This window comes from Cryptotermes secundus, unplaced genomic scaffold, assembly GCF_002891405.2.
Source record: "Cryptotermes secundus unplaced genomic scaffold, Csec_1.0 scaffold1383, whole genome shotgun sequence".
Classification (NCBI taxonomy): Eukaryota; Metazoa; Arthropoda; class Insecta; order Blattodea; family Kalotermitidae; genus Cryptotermes; species Cryptotermes secundus.
Window position 1 is genome coordinate 444,730 of NW_019731296.1, and position 10,633 is coordinate 455,362.

The following is a 10,633-nucleotide window of genomic DNA, read 5'->3' on the forward strand; positions in this document are numbered from 1 at the left end:
AGATGACCCACCTAAGAGTAGAAATGTCAGAGGAAGAAGAAGAAGGTATCTTTGTATATTGTAATTAAAATATTTTAGATTTTTAAGTTTCTGTAATATTTTTGAATCTTGTCTTATGGTTACAATCGTCAACACAACAATAAACATATATTTGAGTAGTTGCCCACATCATTACCATATGTCTACCACGAAAAATGTAGTACACCTAATTTACAATAAAACCCCCAGCGGAACAAGAATTTTTCCGTCCCGGACAGGGATTGATTTCGCGTTAGTAAATTAATTTCTCCATAAAATTAAAACCTAACAATAGATACATTCGCTATTTTTATAACCCAAATCCAGAGTTAAATCTTTAAACTTGTATGACTGGGTAATGCACGTTTTCAGTTTTATATATTTTTCTTGTTTACTTCTTCCAGTAATCAATCTAAGTATTCTGAAATGTGTGTCATTCGAGATTCTCGGACAATGCGAACGAAATTTACAGTCCTACGTGACCTGAAGCTTTGTTGGTAAGTTGGTAGATGGATACAAATTTTTTTTTTTTTAATTCGCTTAGTGGGGGATGGAGTCCAACTGGGTTCGCTCGTCACGGCGGCCAGTATTGGCCTATTGTAGCCTGACCCGGGTGATTATGATGATGGAAAATTTAGTGGAATGAAGAGTGGCAGGGGAAACCGAAGTACTCGGAGAAACCCCCTCCCAGCGTCACTTTGTCCACCACAAATCCCACTTGACCAGACCCGGGATCGAACCCAGGGCCGCCGCGGTGGGAAACCAGTGACTAACCGCTTGAGCTATGGCGCGGCCGACACAAATGTTACATGTCTACCAAATAACACGGTGACATCACAGAAGACTAATGTTTATTCTGAACATCCTGTATTTAAATCAAATATAATTTTTTCCCATGTGTGGCAGCAATGTTCCTCTTCGGGTAAATAGTACGACACAATTCAGAGAGAAATACGTGAACGAAAAGGACTACACATTCATTCATGTTCCCTAGCCGCTTGCTGTTGAAGACATACCTTGAATTGTAATGAGTTTAACAAGCATTTACTTATCCTAATGTATGACCCCAAATTCTACTGGAGTCTGCCAACAAGGTTATGGTTTCTAGCCAACACCTACCCTCCATGTTGCTCTACACGCGAAGCCGCAGTAAATCAACCAGGCTGGCCGCGCCATAGCTCAAGCGGTTAGTCGCTGGTTTCCCACCGCGGCGGCCCGGGTTCGATCCTGGGTCTGGTCAAGTGGGATTTATGGTGGACAAAGTGGCGCTGGGGCGGGTCTTCTCCGAGTACTTCGGTTTCCCCTGCCCATCTGCATTCCACAAAAATCTCCATCATAATCACTCGGGGCAGGCTACAATAGGCTAATCAGTGACCGCCGTGCTGAGTGGACCAAGCTGGACTCCACCCCCCACTAAGCGAATTAAAAAAAATCAACCAGGTTAAGGAATTCACGTTGCACAACACTTCTGACGCTTTTGCCCACTTACATGTATTTACGTCGAAAGTAAGTAAGTAAAGGTATCCCTGTAACAGGCCGTGGAGGCCCACAGGTTTGTGAGACGTTGAGGTTCCCACATCTTCTAGAAAATCGGCTCACAGATGGAGGCAAGGTTGTCAGCCCTACGCGCCGGCCGCCCTTTACCCCCAAGAATATTCCTGGTACTCATTTCTGTTAGAGGCTGAGTCGACCCCAGGGCCATAGTGCGGCTGGAAGGATTAGGTCAATTGAAAAATCCAGTGACCTCATAGTGAAGCGAACCCGCGACCTTCCGGCTCGCAGCATAGTGCCTTAACCAACTACGCTACCGCGTACCCACTTCCTCCGTCTTATGTCCTGACACTCCCCTGACCGCCATATTCTCAGGCACCTTCAGTCTGTGTTCTTCCCTTAATGACATGTTCCAAGTTTCTTATTCATACAGATCAAATAATAACATTATCCGTTTGCATATTTTAATGTATCCATTTTTATTTTGCAAGTGAACAGTCGAAAGTATCTGAGCTCGATAGTAGCAAGCATTACACGAATTTACCATTAATTCTTAATTTATTCAAGAACGCCGTTTCAGTTTCTTAGTATTGTTCCCAGACGCGATTGTTAAAGAGTTCGAGGGGCCCTAGGTCAGTGTCCATTGCGGTGACCCACGGAAACTGAGAAACTTCTGGCTTCATTGTTCATTAGAACTACGTAGTAGTTTAGACACTGAGAAGAAGACCTTTTGTTTACCCTAAAAGCCATATGGGCCCTCCACCCTCTCATGCAGGCGAAGTTTCGTGCCTGCCACGCTCAGGGCCCCTTAAGCCTCGAAGTCATACACCGTGACCTATTTCACCTATGCCTTAATCCGCCCTTCATTGTTCCAAACATTTGAACTTCGCAATTAAAAAGGATCTATTTTCCTTTTTTAGCCTACTTTCCTAAAGTAGGCTTATGCGATCTTCATGCTGTCTGTGTGTATCCCATCCATTAGCCTTATAAAGCTTGAACCAGTCTTCATGAAACTTGCTATGTATATCATGGCATCTGAGCCCATCTCAACGGCGTGCTTCGTACATCCCCCCACCAGTCTGTGTGTCTGTATATCTCTCCTATTGTTCCTAAGCAAAAGCTTGGTAAAGTGTATATCTCCTTTCGTTGCCAGCTTAGCCCAGTCAGAAAGAAAACCAATGGACTGCACTGAATATTGCTACATTTTTTTAAAAGCTCAATGTACACGTATTTCAAAACATTTATTTGGAGCTAGCATGCAGCTCTTCCGCTGTTCTGATTTAGCGCCTTCAAAATTTTTAGGTATGCGAGGTTGGGAAGGGGGTACCGGGCCATTTGTTAGGATATTCTGGATCAGTTGCAGCCTGAATTAGAACACGAGGACAATAAATTCCTGAATACCCTGAAGGCTATTCACACTTCAGTCAACATTTCTGTTTTCGTACTAAATTAATTTATTATTATTATTTTTGCCAATTTACGGTCTACTTACCCGTAAAGGAAGTAACAAGTAAATGTGATGTATCTTGTTGTGTCTTGAGGGTTGTAACTGCCCAGCAGCAGTTCTCATCCATATTTACTAATACATTCTCTTTCAGGTACTTAAAAATTTTGTTTGTGTTTCAGGTCCCCTCTCCCCCTCATTGACCCTGTGGCTCATCGTGCTGAGGGGGTGAAACAAGGAAAGTTGCATTTCGGTACAATTTTTTTAACACTTGTCTGTGTACCGAAATTTTTGTTACGATAAATTGGAACACTGAAATTCCCCCGTACTATATTCCTGAGGAACAAATATGTATGCAAAAAGAAAATATTAGCTAACACGATGACAACGTAATTTTGCAATGATTATGGAAATTGGAATTAAAATTGGGAAGTGTGTTTCAGCGTAACGAGGCAATTCCTCACGGTTCTTATCGAAAACGGCGATAAGGCCGTAGCACGCAAGTTGGGGTAAACACCCTGCTGGTTTGTGCAAATGTCCCAGCTTTTCTTTTTCATAAACAAACAATTCTTTTCTTAATTAAAATTTGAAATTTCGGAGGTCCGAGTCACTGATCCGAACAAATGCAAATTTCCTTGGCTAAACAGTGTTTTTAAGTTTACATGATAACAGAACTTTATCGAAAGTTGGTGTTGAAGTGTTGGAGATCCTGTTTTCGTATTCGAGAGATCGTGGCTTCAGATCTCGGCACGCAGACCGGCTATACTCACCAAGTGGTTTACTCAGACCCTCAATGAAAGTTCTCTTACGTCACCCTGCGAGTTCGTGTAGTCTTAACGCTCGGGAAATGCTCGATTCGGCCGTAACACCCTCAGTCCTGTCCATGGGCTTAACATGGTTTTCCTCGGTCCATCCAGACAAAGATCTGAATAGTATGCATTTAAATAATTTCAAAACACAATAAGATCCTTATTTTAAGAATTAGATGATAATTCCAATTCAGCAGCTGAAATTGGAGCATTGTACGCCTGATGATAACCCGGTGTAGGAGTCTAAACATGTTGCGTCTGTAAAAAAACAAAATAAAAGCAAGTGTTGATGCAGTAGTGTCTTCTTCGTTTTTAAACATAGAATATTGTTGTGTAGACTGCACACTTTATATACTTTTCTATATCTTGAATAGTCTCTCGTTTAGACTACGATAGTTTCCTTCCACATCCCTGCAATTCTTCATTCATTCATTCATTCATCACCCCACCGTTAGACATGGCGTGATCTCCGAAGAGTCATAAGTACCCGACATAGGAAATATTCTCTTACTGAAAGCATCATTGAATAAACTAAGACACTGTATTTCTGAAGTGCCACTCGGTTAAATGTTACATGTACATGGAATACTTCAGGTGTTCCTAACAGGCAGTATTCCAGCGATGACATCACAATTGGTACTGAAGAAACCCTAGAAAGAATTAAGGCAGAAAGAGAGCCGTAATTTCATGTGAGAGCTGTGATCGGTCCAACTAGGTAACCGTGTCTTGAGGTGGACTCGAGCATTTCTTTGGGCGGAGCCGGCCTGACAGGATGTCAGGAAAATCGTCTCTGCGACGCGTGGTGTGGTTCCTCTTGCTCACTGCGCGCATTCTTCAAGGACAAGGTACGGACGGCATTCTGAAGTGCCCAGTGCGTTCATTATAAAGGTAGAAAAGAGTAAAGCTATCTCTGTAACAGGCCGCGGATGCCGATAGGGTTGTGAGACGTCGAGGCTCCCACATTTTCTAGACAATCGGCTCACAGATGACGGTGAGGTTGCCAGCTTTACGCGCCGGCCGCGCTTTACTCCCCAGGAACATTCCTGGTACTCATTTCTGTTAGAGGCTGAGTCGACCCCAGGGCCACAGTGCGGCTGGAAGGAGTAGGTCAATTGAAAAATCCAGTGACCTCATAAGGAATCGAACCCGAGACCTTCCGGCTTGTAACATAGTGCCTCAATCACTACCGCCCGCTCCCAGTGCATTAATTATAAAAATGTTGTCCAATTGTCTATGCTCTTCGGGATAGCATATTCGGTGTAACGACTGGCTGCGGGCTGGACGACAGAGGGGTCTGAGTTCGAGTCCGGTAGGGCCAAGAATTTTCTCTTCCTCACGTCGTCCAGATCGGTTCTGGGGCCCACCCAACCTCCTATTCAATTGGAACCAGGGGCTCTTTCCCCGGGGGTAAAGCGGCCGGGACATGAAGCTGACCACTGACTTCCAGCTAGTACCGAGGTCAAGAAAATATGGATCTATACATCCACTCCCCCATTCGCCTTCATGGCGTAGTGGTTAATTAGTTAAACACAGGACAACTTACATTACCTTACCTGTGCTCTTTTATTCTGTTACTGTGGTTGGGGAGTCATCTACTCCCACGTGGATTTTTAAAAAATCGTCACTGTAGAGCAGAAGGAGCTATAAAAATTAAAATATGCGGTTCTCCCAGTGACTAATTAAGCACTTCGCCATGAAGACATATGGGGGCCGACTGTATAGATCCACATATTCTTCACTTCTGTACTAGATGGAGGTGAGCCCCCGGTGCCAATTGGATAAGAGGCTGTGTGGGCCCTAGAACCGGTCTGGGCAACGTGGAGAGGACAAAATTCTTGCCCCTACCAGAGCTCGAACTCCGACCCCTCGGCCGTCCCGCCCATAGCCAGTCTCTATACGGACTGAGCTATCGTAGCGCAGAAGGAACTGTTTCAATTATTAATACTTGAAAGTATTAAGAGCTGGACGACCGAGGGGTCAGAATTTTCTGTTCAACATAACGTCCATACCGGCTCTGGGGCCCAGACAGCCTGCTATCCAAAGGGTACCGGGGGCTCTTTCCCCGGGAGTAAAATGGCCGGGGAGTGAAACTGACCACTCACCTCTAGCCAGTGCCAAGGTCAAGAAAATGTGGATCTATACATCCACTTAATCATATGCCTTCATGACACAGTGCTTAATTGGTCAAGCACAGGGACAATTTTACCTTTTTTAAAAAGTATTCTTCTAGGGACAACTGCAAAAATATTCCTGAACAAGCTAATCATAATACATTCAAGCATCCTGTTGCATTGATTAGTTACAAGTCTCACTAACGAAATTTTAAAAGTTTCAATGGCCGCAAAATTGGAACTCTAGTTTGGTTCCCTTGGACACTTGCACCCGCTCCCCCACCATGAAGAACTCCGTGGACTTTGTTGTCATGTTTTCGTCATAATTTTTCAATTTAAACTGGTGAACACTCCGAGTCCGTGGTGTCAAGCAGTTACTGCTATGTCTGTTACAGAAGCTGGCAATGATGTCGAGTTTCACTTCTATAAGGGGAATACCAGCTCCCAGAAACTGCTGTTGAATCGGCTGCCCTGTTCCTGCCAATCATATACTTGCGGCTGCTGTGCAGGGATGAATATTCAGTCTTACAACTTCAGTCAGAATGGTGAGTCCTTTACACAGAAATTGAATCAGGGCTCATTTAATTAGCCATAACTGCCTATGCTTCATCATCGTCAATCATCAGTATCAGTAATAATCAATGAGGATAAATCTTATTACAGTGCATTTTTCCCACTTATTAATTCAACTCAGAATTGGCCCTTCCATTTTTGGATTGTTTTTCTCTTTTGGAATGGCAAGTGATATGCAATGGAAACTTAGGGATGAAGGTTACTGTCTCCTGAAATATGACATAATCTGGTAGATCATTACTAACATTTTGGATGAACATGCTGCCTCCATCTTCAAGGTATAAAACTAAGCCAGGCAAGAGAAATTGTATGATATAAGAAGAGGGAGGAAGGGACCAGGGGGCCCTTAGCAGACTGATTGGTGCAAGGATAACAGTTTAAACAATATTGGCCCTTTTCAGAAGCGTCCAGTTCTCCTGACTCCTATTGGTTCACTCGGGGCCTTAATCCTATCTTCATTCTCCCTATATTCATAAATCCTCAACTTGTTTTCCTATCCTGAAGATGGAGACATCAGGTTCCTCTCAAAGCATTGGTAACAATCTACCAGACTACACAGTGTGATGCCCTAGGACCGTGTTCCTCGCACACAGGCCCACGGCCCGCTACCGGGCCCTCATCTTACGGGGCCACGGTCCCACAAAATTTGAGAACCACTGTCCTAGGATAAACTGATCAGTGCCTGCAGTGAGAAACTGAGGTCTCACTTAATAGACTGTTTTTCCTGTACTCATTCAACTGAAATGTAACTTCTCTTTCATTTTGATTGCAGCCTGCATGAATTTAACATATGACCCCCATGAATTCTCCATGACATCCAACATGCTGATGAATGACAACCCAGTGTTTACATATACATTTACAGGTAACATGTGTGACTGCATACGTCAGTATTGTATGATAAAGATAAGGTAAATTTGTCCCTGTGTTTAACTAATTAAGCACTATGCCATGAAAGCATCTGGAGGAGTGAATGTATAGATCCACATTTTCTTAACCTTGGCACTAGAGCCGGTTTGGACAACGTGGAGAAGAGAAAAGTCTTGATCCTACCAGGACTCGAAGTGCAACCCCTTGGTTGTTCAGCCCATAGCTAGTCGCTCTACCGACTATGTTGTCCTGGCTCCTAATTATTGTATGATAACTAATAAAAAAAAATATGGTGACTGCCCTAAACTTCTATATGAGTCTGACATCTTAAGATATTACAGTCACAATGATGGTTAGTAGTGTGTATAATTAGAATGACCAAGTGAAGGATGTGAGGGGCAGGGCATATAGCATGAAGAGATGAGAAAAGGAATGCATATAGGATATTGGTGGAAAAGCCAGAATGAAAGATACCACTAGGAAGACCAAGACATATGTGGGTGGATAATATTAAAGTGGATCTTGAGAGATAACATGGGGTGGTATGGACTGGATTGATCTGGCTCAGGATAGGGACCAGTGGAGAGCTCTTGTGAACATTATAATGAACATTCTGGTTGCATAAATTGCTGGAAAGTTCTTAAGTGGTTGCACAATTGGTGGCTCCTCAAGAAGGGTTCAGCTCCATGAAGTTAATCTGTAACATCTTTGAGGGTGTGTCATCAGATAGTGACATAGTACATATGCCATTATTAGGAATTTACTGTATTTTATTTTCAAAACATGACGGGAACCAGTATCACATTGGAACTATGCTAAATACACAGGAATTTTCTTCTGTAAGGTTGCCTACCCAAATATACCACTATTTTAGAAGGTTCAATTGTCAATGATATAAATGAATACATTCTAATTTGTTTCTTAAATTCATGGAATGAACTGAGACAAGAGTCCGTATGGTCCTTAGTGGGCCTATTGTACCAGCCCTAAATAAGAGATTAGTATGGAGTATTTGGTGGAATAAGAATTGGCAGGGGAAACTGAAATACTCAAGAGGCTGCCCCGGTGCCACTTTGTCCACCCTGACCTGGGATTGAAACCAGGTCCCAATGTTGGAACTTGAGTTATGGCATGGCCAAAAAACAGTACTGTTAATTTTTTACTCATTCCTTAGTGAAATATTGTTAAATTCTGATGTGTTGCATGATTTTGTGTTGCAGCCAAGAACCCACCTGCAGCCTGCATGCCAGTGCCATTACCCTACATTCCAGTGCGAGTGCACTTTTGTGTACGAATGTTTAACATTTTCACGCCTGGCTCCAATCTGCACATGTGTGTTGACTTTGAAGCACGCATTGCAAACAAGCCTGTTATCATTTTGCATTTCGACTGTCTGCGTGTTGGGGCAGATGGCTTTGCGCTTCTCAAACCAGAAGATGAGGGAGGTCTGGGGACTTCCTCACCAGTTGGCGTGCCAGGAGATGATGAGTACGATGAGGTCACTGAGGAGTCACACATAATTGAAACAACACTGTTGCCTGACAGGCCTAAATTAAATTTGAATACAAAAGTAGTCTATACATGATGAAGTATGAACTGAAATAAACTGGTATTTGTATTATAATTTTATGCTACAGGAATGCACAAAATATAGCTCATGGACACTTGCTTCTTTCTCCACTTAAATGATTTTTAGGAACTGAAATATCTGTTTAAATGAAATTGGTTCTGGGTGCTGCTAGTGAATACAGCCACTGAAACAAGATTGCAATTGAACAACCCTCATTGAAGAGCACTGTATTCTGGATGTAGCAACATGTAGTCAGCCCACAGACGTTTTGAAATATTGCAGTGGCTCCATCTTCAGGGTTGAAATGTAACCAAAGCAACAAGCTAGCAAGATGTCACTACATTCCTCCAAAATATCATACTTCTACTAGATTACAAAGCATCACATTCCAGAAGATAGTATTCATCATAGTCACTACTATGAGAATCCTAAATCCAACTCTCATATTATCTTCACTTGTTAAAAATAAATTTAACTTGTGTATTGACTGGAGTTAGTATACTTCTGAATGTGAGAGATTTTACCTTCTCACAGGGGTGAAATAATGTGGCAACATGTAGTTGACCCTGGTATCTACCCTGAAAATGTGAGGTAGTACATGTATGCTTCTCTAAAATGGTAACCTTCTGCAAAACTACAAGGCATCACACACCAGAAGAATGTAATCTTAATACTTCTGAATGTTAAACGTTTAAAATAGTTTATTATATTTTAAAGGCTTGCCTTGTCAATGTTACTTTCTTACCTACCTCTGTAAAATGTCTCCCCCTTTGAATGACTGTCATAATGTTTGTGTTCTTACACATGTATAGTGATTTGCTCATATATGAATAAATAAGAGTATCGATCATTTTATTTAATAGATGCACATTGTATTTGGTAATTCTTCCTTCGTCGGTTCCATTTTATGTGGGTCATTGAAGAACCCAGACTCCCTGTATATTATTAACTTTGCTTTCCAAAACTTCTCCTCACTTTCCTTTCAATATTCTTATTTCCTTCATGAATGTACATTATTTTAATAGAGCATAGCACTACACCATGAAGGAGTATAGGGGGAATGGAGGTAAGGCTTCACTCATTCTTAATACTGGCCCTAGAAGAGATGACCAAGACACTCCCAGACAGAAGTTTAAGATCGGCTATGAATAATGGGTTGTTCAGACACAAGAACAAAGACATGTCAGTCTCAAAGTAGGGGAATGTGTTAGGAGATGTGCAGTAGAATGTAACAATGCTTACCTATTAATACAGCAATAAAAATTGACTTAAGGGAACCATCCATGGGAAGGAAATGGTTGAGATATTTACTTCAAATTACTGTCATTGTATTCCATTACAGCATCCACAAAAATTGCAAGTCACAAATAACTGACTTTATTAAAGGCATATCCATTACAAATTTTAAAAATCAAGTTTTGTAAAACTTTTACGATTTTTTATTGTAAATACAAAAAAAGCCTAGGCAATGCCAATACTATACACTTTAAAAACCTTTGAAAACATTCCTACTTGAACATTGTTTCATTAGTACAGACGAGTTTCTCTTGTTTTGGGACAAATCCTAGTTCTAATCACTTGTAAACATATATTTCAAGAATAATTAACTTGTAGATTCTAATATTAGTACATGTAATAGGAATGCCTACTGCCCTGTTCTATATTTTTTCTTACAGGAACAAGATCGAGGATACCAGGGTATTTGTGCCGGGATAGAAGGATCGGGTCTTGAGGCGTACAGCGGTGT

The 10,633-nt window shown here is 41.8% G+C and overlaps 1 protein-coding gene across 1 annotated transcript; it reads left to right on the forward strand.

The window, feature by feature from the left end:
• Positions 1-1,789: 1,789 nt before the first annotated feature.
• On the forward strand, positions 1,790-9,726 carry LOC111866991. The gene is made up of 4 exons (XM_023856401.2): positions 1,790-4,607; positions 6,269-6,418; positions 7,219-7,311; positions 8,537-9,726. Exons 1-4 carry the CDS (start codon positions 4,535-4,537, stop codon positions 8,899-8,901), a joined length of 681 nt encoding a protein of 226 aa, XP_023712169.1. The 5' UTR covers positions 1,790-4,534; the 3' UTR covers positions 8,902-9,726.
• Positions 9,727-10,633: the final 907 nt, after the last annotated feature.

What these genes read in the sequence shown, in the direction of transcription:
- LOC111866991 (XM_023856401.2), top strand. Translation starts at nt 4,535, where the DNA reads ATGTCAGGAAAATCGTCTCTGCGACGCGTGGTGTGGTTCCTCTTGCTC. An exon ending in GCGCATTCTTCAAGGACAAG is followed by an intron (nt 4,608 to 6,268) that starts GTACGGACGGCA and finishes TGTCTGTTACAG; the next exon opens with AAGCTGGCAATGATGTCGAG. An exon ending in TTACAACTTCAGTCAGAATG is followed by an intron (nt 6,419 to 7,218) that starts GTGAGTCCTTTA and finishes TTTTGATTGCAG; the next exon opens with CCTGCATGAATTTAACATAT.